Source organism: Gavialis gangeticus, unplaced genomic scaffold (genome assembly GCF_001723915.1).
Source record: "Gavialis gangeticus isolate Ggan-Ray unplaced genomic scaffold, GavGan_comp1, whole genome shotgun sequence".
Lineage (NCBI taxonomy): Eukaryota > Metazoa > Chordata > Crocodylia > Gavialidae > Gavialis > Gavialis gangeticus.
In genome coordinates this window covers 6,768,747-6,788,486 of record NW_017728993.1, presented here as the reverse complement: position 1 = coordinate 6,788,486, position 19,740 = coordinate 6,768,747, and the positions used below count along the sequence as shown (strand labels likewise).

Genomic DNA, 19,740 nt, shown 5'->3' with positions numbered 1-19,740 from the left:
ATGTGGGCAGCCCCTCCCCCCCCACCCTGACACGTGCACACCTACCCCACATGCCCATCCTCTACCCCCCCACCTTCCCACAATATACAATATTAAGACTTATTTTGAACTATGATGCAATCACCTCTGTATACATCACTCAAAAACGTAAATCAGGACAAACAGGTCACCAGAACTCATTATGCGGTCTTCCAGCTGAAATAATTGCTCACCCCTGGCTTAACTCCTATTAGTGAATGGCTGACTAGGAATTGCCTTACACACATTTTTGCAGTTTGCAAAATTGGAGGCAAGATGTTGGTGAGCTGGTGAACTGGGTTTTTGTTCATTAGTCCCCATTTGTTTGGCTACTTCAAAAATGCTTTATAATCTCCTTAGTAAGAATACAACTGTGACTAATTTGATACAGCCTAATCCTGGCTGTGGTTCAGTTTCACTAACTGTTGTAGGGCCTGATTTTGCTATGCCAAAGTTAGTGAGAACCTCATTCTTGATTTCAGAGAACACAGGATCAGGGAGGCAAGGTGGCTGAGATGTTGCCTGAAAATGTCCTACATGTTGCTAGTATCATCTTCTATTCAGAAATTTAGTTCGACTGGATATTTTCCCACTTACCATAAATACTTCCCAGCTTGCTCTTAATTATCTGATAGCTGTGTTCATTGTGCTTTTTACCATGTCTAAAATTGTACAGTGTTGATTTGATTTTTGTCATTTTGTCTTCATAATAAATAATTTGTCCCACTTTATGCACTGTTGCATAAGTTACCCCTGGATTTTTGCTTCTTTACTATAATAGAGTTTTGAAAATTTGTGCTTCTTGTGTGAAAAGCACAGATATGAAATATTTATAAAAGCTCATTATGCCTCTTTTTGAAGACTTACACTTTCAGACTTTTAGACAGCACTCAGTAATTCACTGTTGAATGTCCTAAGGTAGGTCAACAATGTATTAAGTGCGTGATGGGTGCTTCTGCAAAGTAACTAACATGTTTTAGCATACTAGGTACATGCACTATAAGCATAAGACCTAATATTGTACTGTCTTTTTTCATCACGCATCTTTAAGTTAATATTCAAATACGAGTGTAATCATTCTATTAATATGTCTTCATCATTTTATATGCTGTTGGCACTCAGAGAATAGCCAATTTTAGTGGATTTTTCCAAATGCAAACTTGCTTTATCTCACAATGACTTAATTATTTTGAGAGCATGTGTACATTTCTAATGGTTTGTCATAAAATTAATTGCGTGTGTATTTGCATGAAAAGCACTACATAGTTTTAACTTGCAAAATAACTACTGCAGCATTAAAATGGCTATTTATCTGAAGTGTCAAAGGCCTGACATTTTGAAAAAAGTGCACCAAAAAGTACGTGAAAATTTACTGTATGTGTAAGACTATGCTGTAGGCCCTGTAACCTCTTGTCATTTCATTTCTGTGTGATTGGAAATATTGAAGGTACTTGTCCATATATGTCTGATAGATAAAAGTAATTAAAAAAAAAGTAATTGGGTCTTCTGCAGCTGTTCCAATATTCCTTAATTCTCATTACACTGGGAGGGTTGGATTTCTTTGTTTAGGAGCTAGGTTCAAAACAGTAAATATTTTGAATTGTTAAATGATTTTCTAAAGCTACTTTTTCTTCTTTGAGATATCATTTCTCACAAGGGTTTTTTTTTCTTTCTTTGTTTTCTTTTCTCCTGTGACAGAAGTCATGTACTTTCCTCGTAAGATACTGACGAGTGTTGGTTCTAATGTTTCATTTCACTGCATCTATATTAACAAAAATCAGATTGTTTTGTCCAAGAAGATTGTTTGGTGGCTAAATTTAGCAGAAGAAATCCCAGAAAGTCAGTACACACTCGTGAATGATCACATAAGCAAAGTTACGCTTTTCAACTTGAATGCAACAAAACCTAGAGGAACGTTCTTCTATAATGCGTTGTACTGCTGTCATCAAAGCAGGGAATGTCATCACAGATATGCTGAATTATATGTAGTAGGTAAGATTCAAGATGCTTTCAATTTTATCAAGAACTTCAGAACTTTATATGGTTGGAATGTTTCAGTTCAAAATTCCAATCAGCCTTTAGCAGTCAATAGTGAGTTGTAATTCATATTTTTGTGTATTAACAGTCTTATCTATGTTTTATATTAATGTTTTCACTGTGTTTTAAATAGATGTCAATATCAATATCACATGTGAAACTGATGGGTACTTAACTAAAATGACTTGCAGATGGTCCGCAAACACAATCATGTTGCTTATGGGGAGTTCTTTGCAGCTAAGATACTACAGGTGTGTATAGCTCTTAATGCATTATTTTTGTTTGAAGACTTGCTCTTGAAATGTTACAGAAAAAGATAGTAAATCTTTATGAGGTTATATATGATCTGCTTCAATTTTGCAGGCCAATCTTTAACTGGCTTTACAGCTGGCATCCAAGCTGGAACTTGCAGATTTCAGCACATATTCCATGTGTACAAATTAGGTCACTTAGATACCTAAAATACACAATATACATTTTATTTAGACTTTCTGCATTACTTGGATGTCAGCTGTGATAAGGTGGCCAGAAGCATTTGAAACTTAGGTAGAAAATATTAAATAACGATGTGAGATTTTTGTGTGAGCTTTATGTCGGTAGGACCTTGTCCTTAATGAGCAGACTAATGTGCGTTTTTAAGCTTCCCTTTTTTCTTCTAAATACTTCTGTTATTTCTGTGATGCAGATCCTATCTCACATTTATTAAATGAAACTTAGATTTGTATGGGTTTTCTCAGAGGAGAATTTGCCTGAATCATAATTTGTATGAATGAGACTAGTTGCTTGTGTGTATAAATTAGAACAGTCCATATATGCAGGGCATATACATATGAGTCTGGTAGCTGTCTCACTCCAAGGCCCTTGCTACACATTACATACATCACACTGGTTAATCATGCAATAAATTTATACTGGCCACATGTGAAAAGTAATTATCACACACTTAATGGGTTAGTCATACAATAAATTTACACCAACCACACATGCAAAATAATTAGCATACCATAAAAATGACTATCAAGCTATAAACAGAACCAACTAGCTATAAAGTTAATGCTTGAAAATGTGTAACAGTTTAATAGCTGGTTTCTATCCCGCTTTAATCTGAATATGTAGCAGGGCCCCAAGTGAGAAAGATATTGTTCAAGAGACAATGATAGTAAAAGTTGCTTTGTCTTTTTTAGCAGCTCTATTGGCTGAAGTGAGTTTGAGTTCAGTACTGCTTGCTCCATGCTCTTATGTTCAGAAAAAATGACCTTGCTTTTTAGTCTTATAGCTGAATTGGAAGGAAGAGGCAGACTTGGAAATTCTGACCTCTTTCATACCATTGAAGTTAATGAAATAATTCCAGACCTACTCCGGGGTAATGGATGGCAGAATCTGGTCTGTTTTTTAGAGAGAATTTTGATCAATAGAAAATCTCTGCTACAATTTTGGAAAAGGGAGGTCGTATTCAGACTTGTTCCTTTTGTTTCTGTAATTTTTCCCTTATTTTCTAATTTAAAGCGATTCTGACAGTCCCAGCTAGTTAAAGAACTAGAAGATAGGTTTCTCAAATAGAGACCATTTCACTCCTCAAGTTAGAACAGTGTTCCATAATTGGTAAACTTTTTTCTCTGCATCATCTTCTCCATCCATGGGTCTTCTCTGCAGTCTTAATTCCTTTTCCCTCTTCTTCTGAATACTACATCAATTTTAGAAAACATTCTTAAGCCCAAATTCAGGAAAGTATAGCTGTGTCTATCAAGAGATATCCAGTGAAGAACAAAGGGACAGCTCAGGTGCCAAGTTAGAAACTGCTTCCATAGCCACACAATCACACTGGCAGCATGGTGGCAGCTAGAGCTCAAGGTGCAGAGAGAAGTGCAGGTCCCTGCTGTAACTCATAGAATTTTGCAGGAAGCACAATGAGTTACAGCGATCCTCCAGACCCAAGAGATGTTCGCTATTGGGTCCCAGGGGTTGGGGGATTCATCTGCAATTTGGAGTGGCTGTGAGTCTGCAGCTGCTCTCCCCATCTAGCAGTGGCAAGGAGGGACCCAGGTCCCTCCCACCTCCCAGTCCTGGTTCTGTCTTCAGAATGGGAGTGGGGGAAGGGAGCAGAGGAAGTTTGGTCTAGGGTTTTTTCAGCTGGGAGGGTAGGTTGGGTGGATTGGAGATCCCTGCCCCACTCTCCACTGCTGGCAGAAAAGAACCCAGACCAAACTCCCTCTGCTCCCTTCCCCTCTCCCATTATGAAGACAGCACTGAGAGAAGGGCTGAGCTGTTAGCCCACTCCTGCTCCCAGCACGTGCAGACAGATGTCACTGAAGGTCCTCTTTTTTTGAGCGTCTTCATCTGAACCCTTCTGCAATGATGGTTCACATTGTCATGGGATCAGGCCCTTTTAAAGAGCTCTGCAGCCATGCACTAGTGTTTGGTCAAGGCTGTAGAGCACTTTCAGGGGCCAAACTGGGCAAAAATTGTCACTTCTGTCTACATTTTCGGTGCTGCCCCCTTGTGTCCTGCTACCCCAGGCATCTAGCTTTTTTGTTACACCTTTGTACCATGGTGGCTATTCCTGCTCACGGGCCTGATCTTCTGTTGCATTTCCCACTCCACGTAGTGCAGGCTGAAGTGGACCTCCACGCCGTTGTGAAGTAATTAGCAGGGATCCTGGTTTTCCCTGATTTAAAAAATACCAAATTTCCTGCGAAAAAATACCAAATTCTCTGCTAAACCCCCCAAAATCTGTGATTAAAATTAAAGCTCCCCCACAACCCTCCTGGCCCTGCTGGTACCCCTTGTCCCCCACCCAGAGCCCCTGCTCCCCCAACCTTACTGGAAGGGGCCCCCAGCTGCCAGGGCTATGGACCCAGGCCCACAGCCCCCTGCCCCCACTTCTGCCTTGCTGCAGGCTTGGGCAGACTGGTTCCCTGCTGCCATGCACACTCCTGGGGGCAGAGGGGACCTGCGCCCCCCAGACTTGTATGCAGGGCAGGCTCAGGCTGAAGATTTAGGCTACCACTCTGCTTCCCTCCCCTGGGGCCTCTGGAGCCTGGTGGGCATGACCTGGTGTGGCTGTGGAGAGCAGGGCCATGCAGGGATCTCCTTGCCACTGCTCCCCCTCCCCTGCCACTGCATCTCCTGTGCCTGCTGCTGCTTTGAGGGTCACAGCCCTGTGCCACTGCCCTCACTACAGCCCCACATGCAGAAGGCATGTCGCCAGAGCAGGATGGGGTGAGCAGTGGCAAGGAGGTTCTCCACGTGGCTCCGCTGCTGCACTGGGTCGTGGCCTCTGGGCTCTGGAGGCCCTGGGAAAGAGAGGCAGGGAGGCAGGGAACAGCGACTAGCAGCTTTTCCACATGGCTCCACTGTTTCCTGCCACCCTGCTTCCCTCCCCTGGGAACTCCATAGCCCAGTGGGCACAACCCAGCACAGCAGGCAGCAGCGGAGCCACGTGGGGGTCTCCTCACTGCTGCTTGCCCCTGTGGGGATCTCACCGCTGCTTGCCCTGTGCGGCCCCATCAATGCATCTCCTGTGCATGGGGCTGCAGGGAAGGCAGCAACATGGGGCTGCACTCCTCAAAGCAGCGGCAGGTTCAGGAAGCGCAGGGAGGGGGTGAGCAGTGGTAAGGAGATTGCCGCATGGCCCTGCTGTCCCCAGCTGTGCTGGGTTGTGCCCACCGGGCTTCAGAGTCCCTAGGAGAGGGAAGCAGGGAGGGAACCCAAGCCCACAGTCTGTGCCTGCCCTGCATAGAGATCTGGGGGGCGCAGGTCCCCTCTACTCCCTGGGAGAGCACATGGCAGCGGGGAGCTAGCCCTTCCCCTCCCCCAGACGAGCCATCCGCCAGTCCGTCCTTCTTCCCGCTGGGGCCCTGCAGCTGTGTGTTGCAGCCCTGGGCCCCAAGTCCCACCTGGCTGGGCAGCAGCCTTAGCCCTGCTCAGCTCCCTTTCCCCCCAACTTACCTGCTGGAGCTGCTCTGCAGGCTCCCTGGCCACATGCATGTCCATACACATGGTGCCCCCTGTCTCTCCACCTTCCTCCCGCTCCCTCCCAGCTCCCTGCAGGCAGGAACTCTGCTAGGCTGCAGGGAGCTCATTGCAAAATGGCAAAATCCGTGAGTGTCTTGTAAAACGAGGAATCCACATTTGCCTGCGGTAAAAGGTAAAATCTGCAGTTTACTCTGTTTTTCCATGGGAAACAGAAAACCTGGATCCCTGGTTATTAGTATGCTTGCCCCAGAGGCAGGGATAAATATAGCGCATGGAAGACAGGCCGAGGTGAAAGCGAGAGAAAGGGTAGCATCAAGGGGGAGGAGAAGAGAACCAAAAAGGAGTGAATGAGGAAAACGTCTAGATGGAAGGAGGAAAATAATGAGAAGGCACTAGAAATAGGGAAATGTGTCTTATCCAAGGGACAGATCTATAGGGGAGCAGTGGCATGATGATCATGTGTTTCCTAGGGACTAGAAATATTGCGTAGATGTATTTGGCATAGGTCATGACAGCAGTCAGACAGCAGTCTGCTTTGTCTTGCACTTGGGCTGGTTTTGAGCAGGTAAACTGGAGGAATATATGGCACCTTATCTGCATGAGCCACTTGGTGAAGTTTTAATCAAAATAAACCAACCCTCACACTTGGAATAGTGAATGATTACAAGAGTCTGGCTTTTGTAAGTGTGGCTAGGACACTAAGAGGGGGAAATATTTTGTTTGGTATTTAGAATAAAAGAAATGTTTATTTTCACAGATTACTGCAGTGTGTTACTTTGAACAGTGCAATCCTGTGATTTATTACAAATTAGTGTTCAGTTCATAAAGAAACAACATTAAAACTTTGGTTTAAAAGTTTAAACCAATGTTGCAATTATAAGCTTTTGAGATTTTTTTCACAAAGCACTGGGCTACTTGTGGCTCTGCGGGAAGCCCTGCAGGCAGCCTGGCAGCAGCCCGGGAAAGCAGGCTCTGCCCAAGAAACATGGTGAGCCTGATCTTTTTTCTTTCCCCCCGCCAAGAGCCTGCCTGCCTGCCTGAGCTGTGCGGGGCCTGGTGCTTCCCTCCGCCGCTGCGATGCCCCCTGGGACCACCCGATTTGGGTGCCTTCAGGCTGGTGCCTCCTGGTGGGGGGGGGGCTGCTGCTGATGCGGAGGGAAGCACCAGCCCCCCTGCAGCCTAGGGACCGCTCTATCCGCTGGCAGCTCACCTTCCCTTCCCCACGGTCAGAGAGGCAGGTAAGTGCTGGGTGTGTGCATGACATGGGGGTTTACTTTGCCCTAAACTGAGGTGGTGGGTTTTTAAAGCCACCGCTTCAATTTAGGGTCCCCATTTCGTCTACACACGCCCAAGGTCTCCAGCTCTCAGGAGAGAGTCTAGCCACCAGTGTGTCAGATATTGTAGGGTGGGATTTTTCAATTTGTCCTTTAGAGCTGTTCAATTCAGCATAAATATTAAAATAGTCATTGGGTAAGAGCAAAAGTATGAGCCTATAGCTGATCTCAAGACATTCGCTGAATATTCAATACTTATGCAAAGTAGGACAGCTTCAGTGGAAGAGTCCATTCCAGAATTCCCTGTAGGCTGATGGTTATTGCAGTCTCCAGAGAGGTGGAAGATCTCCATTCAGCTGCCAGCTCTGATTCAGGCAGGTGGGGATATGAATGCAAGCACACTGGAGTGCTATAGGGCCACCATCACACATCCTCACTGATGTTATGAATGGTTCTTAAGTTCCTTTGAGAATTTAGCATGGAGAGTCTGAATGGTTTCCTTGAGTCTGTTCAGTCAAAACTATTCAGGTGAATTCCACCCAAGTTTGGGAATAGTTTCAAACCAAAACTTTTGCAAGTTCCTGTGAATAAAACAAACTATTCCCCAATACTTTTTCCTCCTACCCCAAGGTTCTCCAGACTCTAGTGACAGTATTCTCTTTACTTCTTCCTGATTTTTATTTTATTGATACCACAATCAGTTGTTTGTTGAAAGTTGTTAACTGAAATATTTCATCTCTTTTAAGGAGCAGTATCTACTGTTCTGACTTTCAAAGTGAACCTCCAAAGTCGGAGATAAAAGAGTGCCATTTACAGGGGAATCATTCCTATGAATGCACATTTCAGCCTATCTTCCTCTTATCAGGATATACCATGTGGATAGAGATAAAACACCTGTTGGGAACACTTCAGTCCCCACCAACATGTGTCATTCCAGCAGATGTAGGTAAGTCAAAGATTTCCTTAGTGGCTTTTTCTTCCAGTAGTAGTTTTGGCGCTCAGCATTTATGCATCATACACACAGTAGTTGTTCATTTAGAAAAAACAAAAAAAGTCATGATCTCTTTCAGTGATAATTTAATTCATCCAAAATGATTGAAAATACTGAAATCCTTTCCACAGAGTTCATTGGGCTTTAGTCAGTCCAGGAGCAGTGCCCCTTTACCAGCAAGAGCACCAGTCTTGGCCAAAGGAGATGTGCTCAGTGAGCTCTCTGTTTCCATACCCCACTTTTCAGCATCCTGGATCTACTTCTGAGTCAGACACAGTATATTTAAGATGAAAGCCAGTTTTGTAGTGTTTATCGGCATTGTGGCCACTGCAAAGACTCTTGCAATAAAGGTTGGGTTAAAAACTTCTTATGGTACACATTTTGAAAGTTAATGGTGCAGCCCTTTTTAAACATGGAATTGCATGCCCAAATAGTCATAAAATTACTAACTTCTCCTCCTCCAGTAATGCTTTTGTTATGATAACTATATGAAAGTAGCCAGGCAAGAATGTCTGGGTTGTGTGGCAGCCAGAGATGGTTGATATTCTTCAAATAAAACCAAACTGAAATATATATATGAGTCACTAGGAATCACTAAACTATACAATAACTAACCTATGTAGCCAGGGTCCTTATTTTCCTAAATTTAATCTACTCCTTAGCTTCTTCCTTTTAGTTTTCAGAGTCATGTTTGTCTTAGAGTGGAAGTTTCTGGGGTCAGGGCAACTCATGTTTGTGTTTGCAGAGCCTACAGCATGATGGCGCCTCTAGGCTCAGTGTATAGGAACAACAATAATACTAACATGAAAGTAGTACCATCATTTTGATTCCACTCATGTAGTGATGTTGTGCTTTCCAAAAAAATTCTAAACAGACCCCAAATAATATTTTAGGACTATAAGTGTGTGTGTGGGAGTTGTGGGGGGGAGGGTTAAGACTACTTTGGTTAGTTTATAAAGACTTGGTTAGTCTAAAATTTTAAGTCTAAAAGTTTAATTCTACCCTGCTTTCTACTTGAATTCAGCCTAGCACAGCTAAGTACATAAATAATTCATCTCTTTGAATTAAAAACTCTAACTATCCAAACACAATTAATAATCTTTCAGTGAGTGTCTTGTGTCTTCTGATATGACTTACGTTTAGATTTTTGATTCACCCCTTGATCCAGCAAAGCTCTTTAACATTTGCATGACCCATAAGATACACGTGTTCCAGTTTTAAGTCCTGTCTAGAACCACTGTGAGATTTTTCTCATGGCATTTTTGCAACTTGTGGTATCTCTCACTTGGATTGTTTTAGGTTCAACAAGCTAACAGAACTAACTCTAGTGGAATACATACATTTGTTCTGAGGCTACAGGGAAAGCCAATATCTGGTAGAAGACTTCAGGCATTTGCATTGCCAAGTCTACAGGGAAGGTTTATTTACTGCCAAGCCAAAGATCTGCAAGGTCCAAGAGAATAAACATGTGTTGGCTTTCTGCTGGACAGTGTGTGACTATCTTGCAGGAACAAAATTAAGATTTGAATTCTACAATCTCTGCCAAAATATTTTTATTGCACTTTCTCAAAGCAGAAATATAGAGGTTTTTTTTCTATACATCTGTAGTCAGTGTTTGTAATAGGTATTTCTTTCTCTTCTTCAGTTAGATTGCAAAAGCATGACAAGAAGAGAACAGAATGAAATACAATGTTATAAGGGAGGTATACGACTGCATTCACAGAGATAATACAACTTTGGCCCACATAGTAATGGTTGATTCAATCTAAAGTTTAAACTGAGGAAATGAAAAGAATTGCACAGGGAAAAAACAATGCATTATGGCCACAGTGCTTTCTCAGATCAGTTTTGGGATGTAGAATTTAGTTTTGCGGCTCTTACTTAAGATGTTACTTAAGCACTATCCTGATGAGTATGTTAAAGCATAGTAGTGCAATTATGCAGTTTGCTTGTGAAGAGCCACTTCGGAGTTCACAATCATTCTGTGAATTCAGACACTTTTAAATGAGTACATATTCAAGGAGCCACTTTTTTTTTAAAAAAACATTCTTCAGACTTTTCATCCTTTTTTGACAAGCAAGTTTGCTGATTCTTATGACTTTTACCTACTGTAATTCTGGCCTTCAGTGCTACTTTTCCTCAGATGGAACATACCTGTGGGGGCAACTTTTTTTGTTGCCATGTGCAAGTACCATTCCCTTCCCCTTCCCCTGCTGAATCTGCTCCCAGCCCTTTACGTCCATGCCTGTTCTGCTGCTTTGCTTTCTGTTTCCTCTACTATCTGCTCCTTTGCTCTCTGCTTCCTCTGTGATCTGCTACATGCCACACACACAGGCTGCTTGTGCCACCTGTGGCACTTGTCACATGTTGCCACCCCTGGTATATACTATTACACGTAGTGGAGCATGGAAGACTGTTTTGATTCTGTATTTTACTGCTTCTTGAGTGTGCCAAAAGCATTTGGCACTCATTTACACCACAGCTATCCTATCATGCAAGTTGCCAGTCATATGCATTGTTACTTGGGCTGATAGATCAAATATCCAGTCTCTTTGAGGAAAGGATTGAAGAAAATACTAGGCCTTGTCCAGTGCTGACAAACACAGGCCTCCAAATGCATCTGCTCTGAGTAATTTTAATGTCCAATTTTTAAAACTCGTTCCTCCCTCTTAAACCTCAAAGAAAGAACTGATTGCAGTTGAGCTACAATGAGTGAATTGTGCTCTGCATATTAAAATGTAGAAGTATGTCGTCTGTAAGCAGCAGGCTTTTTCTTCAGCTTCTGGGTTTTTTTTTTAAGAAGGTGCTTTTTGACAAAGCATTTTCCTGTTCAAAATGGTGATTTGAGATGCCTGAAATTATCTGCTGGAAAAGATGGTTTTGGTGAAATTTTCCATCAGGAAAATCAAAAATGTTCATTTCAAAGTGGTCCATATCTACTAGAACCACTACCGTGTGTGATGGAAATTGAAGTTCTTTGTCACTTATGCATCCATATTCCCATAGAGACTCTGTTCCCTGACCAAACTACATCTCCTATAATGGGCTCTGGTTCTTCCATTTTGGCAGTGATCATGGGCGTTTGTACACGCCACAGGGGTTTACGTCGGTTTAATTCTCCCTAAATTGAAGTGGTGGGTCTTTAAAAACACCGCTTCAATTTAGGGGGAAGTAAACCCCTGTGGCATGTACACAAGGGTCAGGCCTGACCCTCACCTTCCTCTCTGGTGGCGGGGAGGGGAGAGGAGGACAAGCTGCCCACCGAGGGGTCCCTGAGCTGCTGAGGGGTGGGGTGGTGCTTCCCTCCATGGGAGCAGCAGCACCCACCTGCAAGCCTCTGGCCTGAGTGGTCCCGGAGGGCACCGCAGCTGCAGAGGGAAGCACTGAGCCCCTGCGCAGCTCAGGCAGGCAGGCTCCGGAGAGGAGGGAAAAAAGATCAGGCTCTCTGCTTTTTTTCTTCTTTCTGTGGAGCTTGTTTGCACAGGCTGTATGCACAGCCCCTGAGGCCTGGTGCACGGGGCCCAGTGCTTCCCTCTGCAGCAAACTAACCCAGCTCAGAGACATTTTATTTTGCTGCGTCCCAAAGTCATTTAACATGTATTACGCCTCCGACATGTGTAAACAGCCCGCCATTAAAGCGCATTACTCTGCCAACACGTGCAAACAGCTGCACCATTAAAGCAGTGCAAAAGGGCATTAGGCTGCTTTAAAGGCCAATTTTGTGGCGTGTACAGATGGCCCTGGAGGGAAATCACAGTAGTTGATCTGGTTTTAGCCATCACTGTAGACCTAACCCAATTGAAATGACCGACAAAATTAAACTTCTTGACATTTCATAATTGAGTTTTTCTGAACTGTGTATTCTGTGAAAAGAATGAGATTGAAATATCAAAACAATTTTGGAATGTCATAATAGTAGTTTTCTCTAAGCCAGAAACTGTTCCCCTTCAAGTATGTAGCAAATGACTAAGCCAATCTCTTGTGATTTAGTAATGAATTAGAAAATGCCTTTGCATTAAATGCCAGATTTGCCTTGCACCAGCTGAGTTAACAGTATGGTCCAGTACAAGAGAAAAATAGATACCCAGTAACATTGTATCACATTAGAAATTTTGGAGTGCAGATTTTAGTTTCATTTCTTCTTTTCATTTTTCTAGTGAAGCCATTTCCTCCCTCCAATGTAAGAGCAGAAATTACCAAGAATGTTGGGCTGCTGAATGTGAGCTGGACAAACCCAGCATTTGCAACCATTGAGCTTAAGTTTCAAATTCAGTATGCTGTGAAGAGGAAAGAAATAACTTGGGAGGTACTAGCATACTTACTCAAAATTAACATGTGCCTCACTACAGTGCTTGTGAATGAAGTCTGTATCAGTTAGCCAGTATCTGTTGAATTCATTGTATGTAGTAAATTCTATTAATATTTCTTCATATTTATTTTATTTAAGAAAGGAATCAGAATCTGATGTCTCTTTCATTGGAATCAATGAAAAGAGTTTTTAATTTACCTTTCTGATGAGTTAAAATGTCAATGAGATGCCGAAAAAGTTTTGGGGATTTTAATGCAAGTGTTTTTACTTCTTTTATAGACATATGAGGTTTCTAAAGCACAAACAAAATCAGTCCTGATAAAGGTACCAGATCTTTGCGTTGTCTACATTGTTCAGGTGCGTTGCATAGGAGTCGATGGAGTAGGTTACTGGAGTGATTGGAGCAAATCCGCTTTTACGGTGGTAAAAGATGTCAAAGGTATGTGTAATTTACAGACATGTTCCAAAGTTGGTAGTTGCATCAAATTTCAGTGACAAGTGTGAAATTGTGCTCCTCCTTAAAATAGATGTCATTTTGCAGCTCCCCTGAAAGGTCCAGAATTTTGGAGAATTATTACTGAAGATCCCATAAAGAAGCAGAAAAACATAACTTTATTTTGGAAGGTATAAATGATTGTATTTCAGCTTTTCTGTAATGTTTGTTCTTCCCATCATTACAATGATTTGGTCTTTCACTGGGGTGGGATACAGGATCCAAAAGTGTTGGTAGAGTTAGGGATGAAAATGGTACTAGCACATACTGTCCCAAGTAACAGAGCCAGATAGTCATTATTCATACTCCTTTATGTACTGTTCTATTAGGAAATAGTTCATTAATTTTACCACCTTTTGCTTGGCAGAATTGATAATAGAGGGTAATAGAATTAATAATGCTTGCTGATAAATGTTAGCGGCAATACTTTGATATAAGAATGCAGTCCTTATCTCTTTCTTCAGTTGGCCTCTTCCTTTCACATCCATCTCCTTTCTGCATTTCTCTCCTTTTCCCCTTATTCCTTTTGTTTTTCTTCACTATAACACTTCCTACAATTAGCCAGTAGAGAGAAACTATCTTTCTTCTCTAGCCTTCAATAAGTTAGTCATATGACAGTGGGACAAAATCTTTTCAACAGCAGGATGGTTGCTCTGGGTGGTTAAGAAGTCTCAATTCCACAGCAGCCAGGCAGGAATCCACAGGGACGTGTGTAGATGAAACAGGGCCCCTAAATTGAAGCAGTGGTATTTAAAAAAACACCACTTCAATTTAGGGCTAATTAAACACCTGTGTCATGCACACACCCCACTGACTTATCTGCCTCTCTGGTGGGGAGGGGAGGGCAAACTACTGGTGGTTCCTGGGCTACAGGGGGGCGGGGTGGGTTGGTGCTTCCCTCCATGGCAGTGGCATCCCACCCCTGGTGGCATCTGCCCACAGGCACCTGGCTCAGGTGGTCCCAGGGGGCACCGCAGCCATGGAGAGAAACACTGGGCCCCTGCTCAGCTCAGGCAGGCAGGCAGGCTTCGGTGGGGTGGGGGGAGATCAGGCTCTCCACTTTTCTTGGGTGGAGTCTGGTTTCCCGGGCTGCTGCCAGGCTGCCTGCAGGGCTTCCCGCAGAGCTGCGGAGCTGCATGGAGCCTGGTGCTTCACTTCGCTTCACAGCTGTAGGGGCAGCAAACAAAAACGCTTTGGAGGAGAGTTAGTTTGCTACACCCCAAGTCATTTAAGGCAGATTACGCTGCCGAATTTCCCACAGCGGCTGGAATTAATGTGCAATATGCCGCCGAGGAGTGCAAACACTGACACCATTAGAGTGGTGCAAAAGCATTTAGCCTGCATTAAAGTGTCATGTACACACACCTCTCATTTCACCTACATATAGCTCAGCAGAGCTCCAAATCAGCAGAACGCTAGCCAGTGAACTAGTAAATTGCCCTGGTTGTCATAGGCCCTGAACAGGCGTTCATTTCTAGCAATGGAAATCTTGGAGAAATTTCCAACACTAGAAATCTTTCCAGGAGAAGGGAATATAACAGTGTTCAGCCTGCAGATGCCTCCTCTCTCCTGCTCTCTGCGCCTTCATTCTGGTCTTGATTCTGGTCTGGAGAAGGCATGGGGAGCAGCAGCTGCTCCACTCCTCCTGCTGCACCACGGCAAACTGAAGGTTTGTATTTCCTTAGTTCCCCTTGCAGGAGAGACAGAGCTAGTAGAGCTGTTCAGTGTTAGAGATGGAAATATTGAGCATGTTGGAATGGACAATAGCATTTTAGCTATAGAAAAGTATTCTTGCTACGGAGCATCGTTTGGAGTTATGCTGTCTTAACTTGAAAGCTGCCCTCTACTAAGTAAAAAGATTAGATTTTATCATTTTTATGAAAGCATATCACAGCAAACTAATACATGCTAATAATGTGTCCTGCAGCCCTTGATAAAGAATTACTCATTATGCAGTGTGAGCAGATATATGATAGAGCACCGCACTTCAGAAAATATGACTTGGTCAGAATATGTAGACAGTGGCACTACGTACACGTTTCCATGGACCGATCAGGCACGCGCTGTTACAATTCTAGCCATCAACTCAGTTGGAGCATCCTTAGTGAATTTTTATTTACCTCTGTCACAGCAAATGAGCACAGGTAAGAACAAAAGGTTAGTAATGATTATGATGCATTAATAAATGTTTAACTTCAGGGATTCAGTTTTTCGGAGTTTCCTATTTCTATAAAGGAAATCTTTGTCTTACAATATTCTCAGCTATTGTGTGGGACGTAGTTTCTGTAGACTAATGACAAAGCTGTCTGGCAAATGAGTATTTTTCTGTCCCAAAAAACACTCAAAACATCCTCCTCATTTTTTCAGAACTCAACTTCTCTAATTCTTTGTTTGCAAACACTCCATCATTCTGGCTTAGGGAACATTTTGTTGTTTCCAAAATGAAATAAGATTCCTGAGCTTTTGGCTCCCTGGGTTTCTGGCGCTCAGGCTGCCTGGCTGCCTGGGGGGCCTGGTACCACCCACCTGCTAGTGAATCATGCAACCCAGGGAGTTCATTTCCCCTTGTAACCTGGAAGCTGGCTGCCAGGGAATTCTTTGCAGCCTGCCACGTGACCTATTGTAGGGGGGGAGCCAGTGATGCTGGGGGGTCAGAAGCCTGTGTGTGGTGCAGGGTTGGCAGTAGAGCAGCTAGGCAGCCTGCATGGTTTCTGTTGAAGTAAAATTTCCTAGAGAAAATGTTCAACCAGTTCTACTCTATAAAGCATAATATCAAAGGCCAATACTGTGCTGTTTCATTAGTGATTAGATACTTAGTAGAATCATTTGTATCAATTTAGCAAGCTTTTACTTTGCTTTATAAAAGTTATTTGTCTGTATTTTAAATAATGCCACAATATAAAAAGCTAAGAAAACCTACAATGTGGGAAACAGAAATATCTAGACATAGATATACTGTAATTATTTACACTTTAATTGTTAATAACACATACTTTTCATAGGTCAGGTTCTGGCAGGCGCACAGCATACATGTATTCCAGAAAAACTGCATTGAGCAGCAGAGCACAAGGGGATCAGCTGACTTCAGACTCTTCTCTGTGCTGTTTACATTTTAGAGGGGCATTAGGATACTGAAGGAAAAATTGAATGTTACTTTACATCCCAAGTGCTAGTTTTCTAGCTGCAGAAATGGAATTTTTGGCACTTAAGTGCAGCTTTTAATTCTTTTGCCTGTGCAATGTGTGTACGTGAGCGTTAGCACAGCTGCTGAAGTTTGTGCAGTAGGTTGCACACTGGCCAGGCAGGTATGTAGCTATTAGAGGTGTGCAAAGCGGGCCTTATTCCATTCGGATTCGGGCTGAATTGGGGACAGGGATTCGATTTGTTGATTTGGATCACTGTCCTTGATTCAGATTCAGATTTGGCCAAATTGAAGATTCAATGCTGATTCAGAGAATCAGCAATTCGGACAGAGGCACAGCTTTAAAGGTTTTTTCTACATGCCTCGAGGTCTGTGTTGTGGCTTGTAAACGCTGCGATGCTGGGGTGGATGGAGTGTCCCACAGGAGTGCGGGGCGGGGGGGTTGGACCACTTCCAGGTCCACTGGGGAGCACGCTGGGGGCCCCCACATGTCCCCTTGGCTCGATGATCGGCCATGAGGGGGACCCTGGGGTGCCCCCCCAGACCCAGGAGGCACCAGTTGCCAAGCTGGGGGAGGGTGCGCGGGGGGCCCCCATGCCCTGTCCAGCAGACCCGGAAGTGGACCAGAAATGCTTCTGGTCCACTTCCGGGTCTGCTGCAGAGCACCCTGGGGACCGCCCCTCCCACGCTCCTGTAGGATGCTCCATGAGCCCCAGCATCGCAGCATTCACAAGCTGCCTGGTACCTTGAGGTATGTGGAAAAAAATTTAAAGCTGTGTCTGTGTCTGAATTGCTGAATCTTTCTGAATTGATTCAAGGGGTTCCAATTTGATTCAGAGAGATTAAAGGGTCCTTTGATTCTATTCAGATTAGGAAATTTGGCCACTGAATTGGGATGAATCGAAACAGGGACTGAAGCTTCGCACATCCCTAGCAGCTATGTGTACTGGAGTACAAGTCCTGAAATTATCAGGAGGAAGAACACCCTTCTGTGTTTTCAACTCAATAGCTCAGTGGTTAGGGCAATTGCTCAGAAAGTAGGAAACCTAGGTTTTAGCCCCTTATTACTTAAGGGGAGTAGTTCAAACCTGGGTCTCCCCTGTTTCCCAGCACAGTGCTTGAACCACCAGGCCAACATTATCCAGCCTCCTTCTGTTGCTAAATCACTATTCAGTTTATCCAATATTCAGTGAAGTTAGAGATGCAGATTCAAATCCCCTGTAGGTAAGAGGGGCCTAGAACTTGGTTCTTCTGTTTCTTGGATGAGTGCCCGAACCACTTATGTCATCTTCCTTCATCTAACACCCACTAGTTAGAGTTTTGCCAGCTATAATTTTGTGACTTATGTATGGGGAGTATATGCATATATTGGACTGCAGGCCTGCCCCACCACTGTGTAGCCTAGTGAGCATGCTTATGTGTCTACACTGTATCGGGAAATGAAGTTGAATATTGTGCATGAGTACCAAAAATGTCACTTATAGAGATGGAAAACTGCCATTTGGGAGGGTAAAATGAAATAGAATTCTGCCCTTGGTCCACAGATTTATGCTGTATATCTTATCAGCAAAATATTGTTGATCGTTAGCTATTGCCATGACTTGGCCTAGAGGGTGAAAGTTAGAGACCTAAGTAAAAACCAGAATATATAGAGAGAATACTCCATGTGAAATGTGGTGGGAAATTTGATTTGTACAATATTTGGGGCCAAGATGCTTAGTGTAAATCAACATAGTTCTCATTTCAGTGGAGATGCACTTGTTTACATCAGCTGAAGATATAGCCCATAATGTGCAAAGTACATTGAGGCTGCTTGCAGATGTTAAAAAAAACAAAACAAATAAATAAACATGGTGCTTTACCTTAAATTCTGCGCATTCCCAAGCTGAGCCCAGCATGTGCCCAGAAGTGGCAGCACGTTGGCTGGACCTGGCTCACCCCATGTCTGTATAGATTGGACTCTTTAGTGGGGCTTTTTTGGTGCTTTTATCTAATAGCTAATTGAGTCAGCTTTGGCCAAAAGTGCCAAAAAGCGCCACTGAAGCACCCAATGTCTACAGATGCTGTGGAGCTGGGTCGAAGTAATGCACTGCTTCTTCTGGTAAAGCATGTTTTTTTTGGTTTTGTTTTTAATGTCTGTAAGCAGCCTGAGTTTAGAAACTAAAAATAATAATGGTAAAGAACCAAAATGGTTGCAGTCATTCAACTGAATGAGGTGCCCAGTGTGCATGCCATCTAACCCTACTTTATAATGAAGGTTGCTTACAGACATGGAAAAAAAGAAAAAAACTGCCAGCATTTTACTTTCAGCTTGGCGTGCCCCAGCACAGAGTGCAGCACATGCCCAGAAGAGGAATCCCATCAGTTTGATCCAGCTTGCCGAACATCTGTATAGCTTGTGCACTTCAGCAGGGCTTTTTGGCACTTTTATCAAATAGCCGATTGCATCAGCTATTAGGTAAAAGCGACAAAAATTCCTGCTGAAGCAGGTGAGCTATACAGATTTTGGGGAGCAGGGTCAAACTGATGGGATTCCTCTTCCGGTAAAGCAGTTCCCCCCGCCCCATCTGTCAGTGCCTGATGTATGTATGTACATTTTAGAAATTTGTTTTGGATTTTTTCCCCCCAGTGAATACGGTTCAATCACTTGCAGCCTATCCAGTAAACAGCAGTTGTGTAATTTTGACATGGACGCTTTCACCTCCAACTTACATGATAAAATCTTTTGTTATTGAATGGAAAAACCTCAATGAAGCAGAGGGAATGAAATGGATGCATCTTCCTCCAAATATTAGCAAATGCTATATTTATGGTGAGTTTGTACCTGAAAATATAATATTCTTATTGTTGTCTCTGCTTTGGTGCAATTAAAGTGATTGATCTGTCCCCTCATTATCTTTGTTCCTGATGGTTTGTGTGTAAGATCCAGTAGAGCAAACCTTGCCCATCAGTTGAGAGCCCACTACAGAGTTAATGATGTTGACTGATGCAAGACTGCTGAGTGGTCTTTATCTCTGTTCAAACCCAGGCGCCGGTCCTGTGTGTTGCTCCGTGTCATGTGGCCGTTGGTCCATGAGTCTGTGGATTCACTGGCCACTGCATCCAGTGAGACTGCAGACTAGTTGGTTTGGCTCTGCAGGTACCTTCATGCAGCCTACTTAGTACAGACCTGGCCTACCTCTATGGGAACCTGTTTTACACAGATGTATTTGAACTCTTCTGAGTAGAGTTACTCCTGATTACATCAGTTCAAATTTCTGGCATGTCATTACTGTCATGGGGGCACTTGGGTGCCCCGTGCCTAAGCAAGGATTAGAGCAGATGCCAATCACCAGGGCAGCTCAGCTGCAGGTTGCTAGAGCAACCAGAGGGGTCATGTGACCGGAAGGGGGCAGGGCCGGGCCCTTATAAACAGCTAGGCTGGAGCCTGGCTGGCAGTTCCCTTCTGGTAGCCTGCGTGTAAGAGCTCTGCGGGAGAGCTAGACTGAGCAGTGCCGCTTG

The 19,740-nt window shown here is 43.5% G+C and overlaps 1 protein-coding gene across 4 annotated transcripts in view; it reads left to right on the top strand.

The window, feature by feature from the left end:
- Positions 1-19,740, top strand: part of LEPR (leptin receptor) — a 73,445-nt gene that overhangs the window by 35,731 nt on the left and 17,974 nt on the right. For 3 of the 4 annotated variants that reach the window (XR_002099626.1, XM_019528437.1, XM_019528439.1), the window contains exons 7-14: positions 1,717-2,010; positions 2,189-2,306; positions 8,051-8,250; positions 12,453-12,601; positions 12,884-13,043; positions 13,146-13,228; positions 15,025-15,241; positions 18,869-19,051. Coding sequence is in view for 3 of the 4 variants with exons in the window: in XM_019528437.1 (XP_019383982.1) it covers positions 1,717-2,010; positions 2,189-2,306; positions 8,051-8,250; positions 12,453-12,601; positions 12,884-13,043; positions 13,146-13,228; positions 15,025-15,241; positions 18,869-19,051 (1,404 nt within the window). In the remaining variant the exon portion in view is untranslated. The remainder of the gene's footprint in view (positions 1-1,716; positions 2,011-2,188; positions 2,307-8,050; positions 8,251-12,452; positions 12,602-12,883; positions 13,044-13,145; positions 13,229-15,024; positions 15,242-18,868; positions 19,052-19,740) is intronic. The other variant, XM_019528438.1, reaches the window with a different exon arrangement.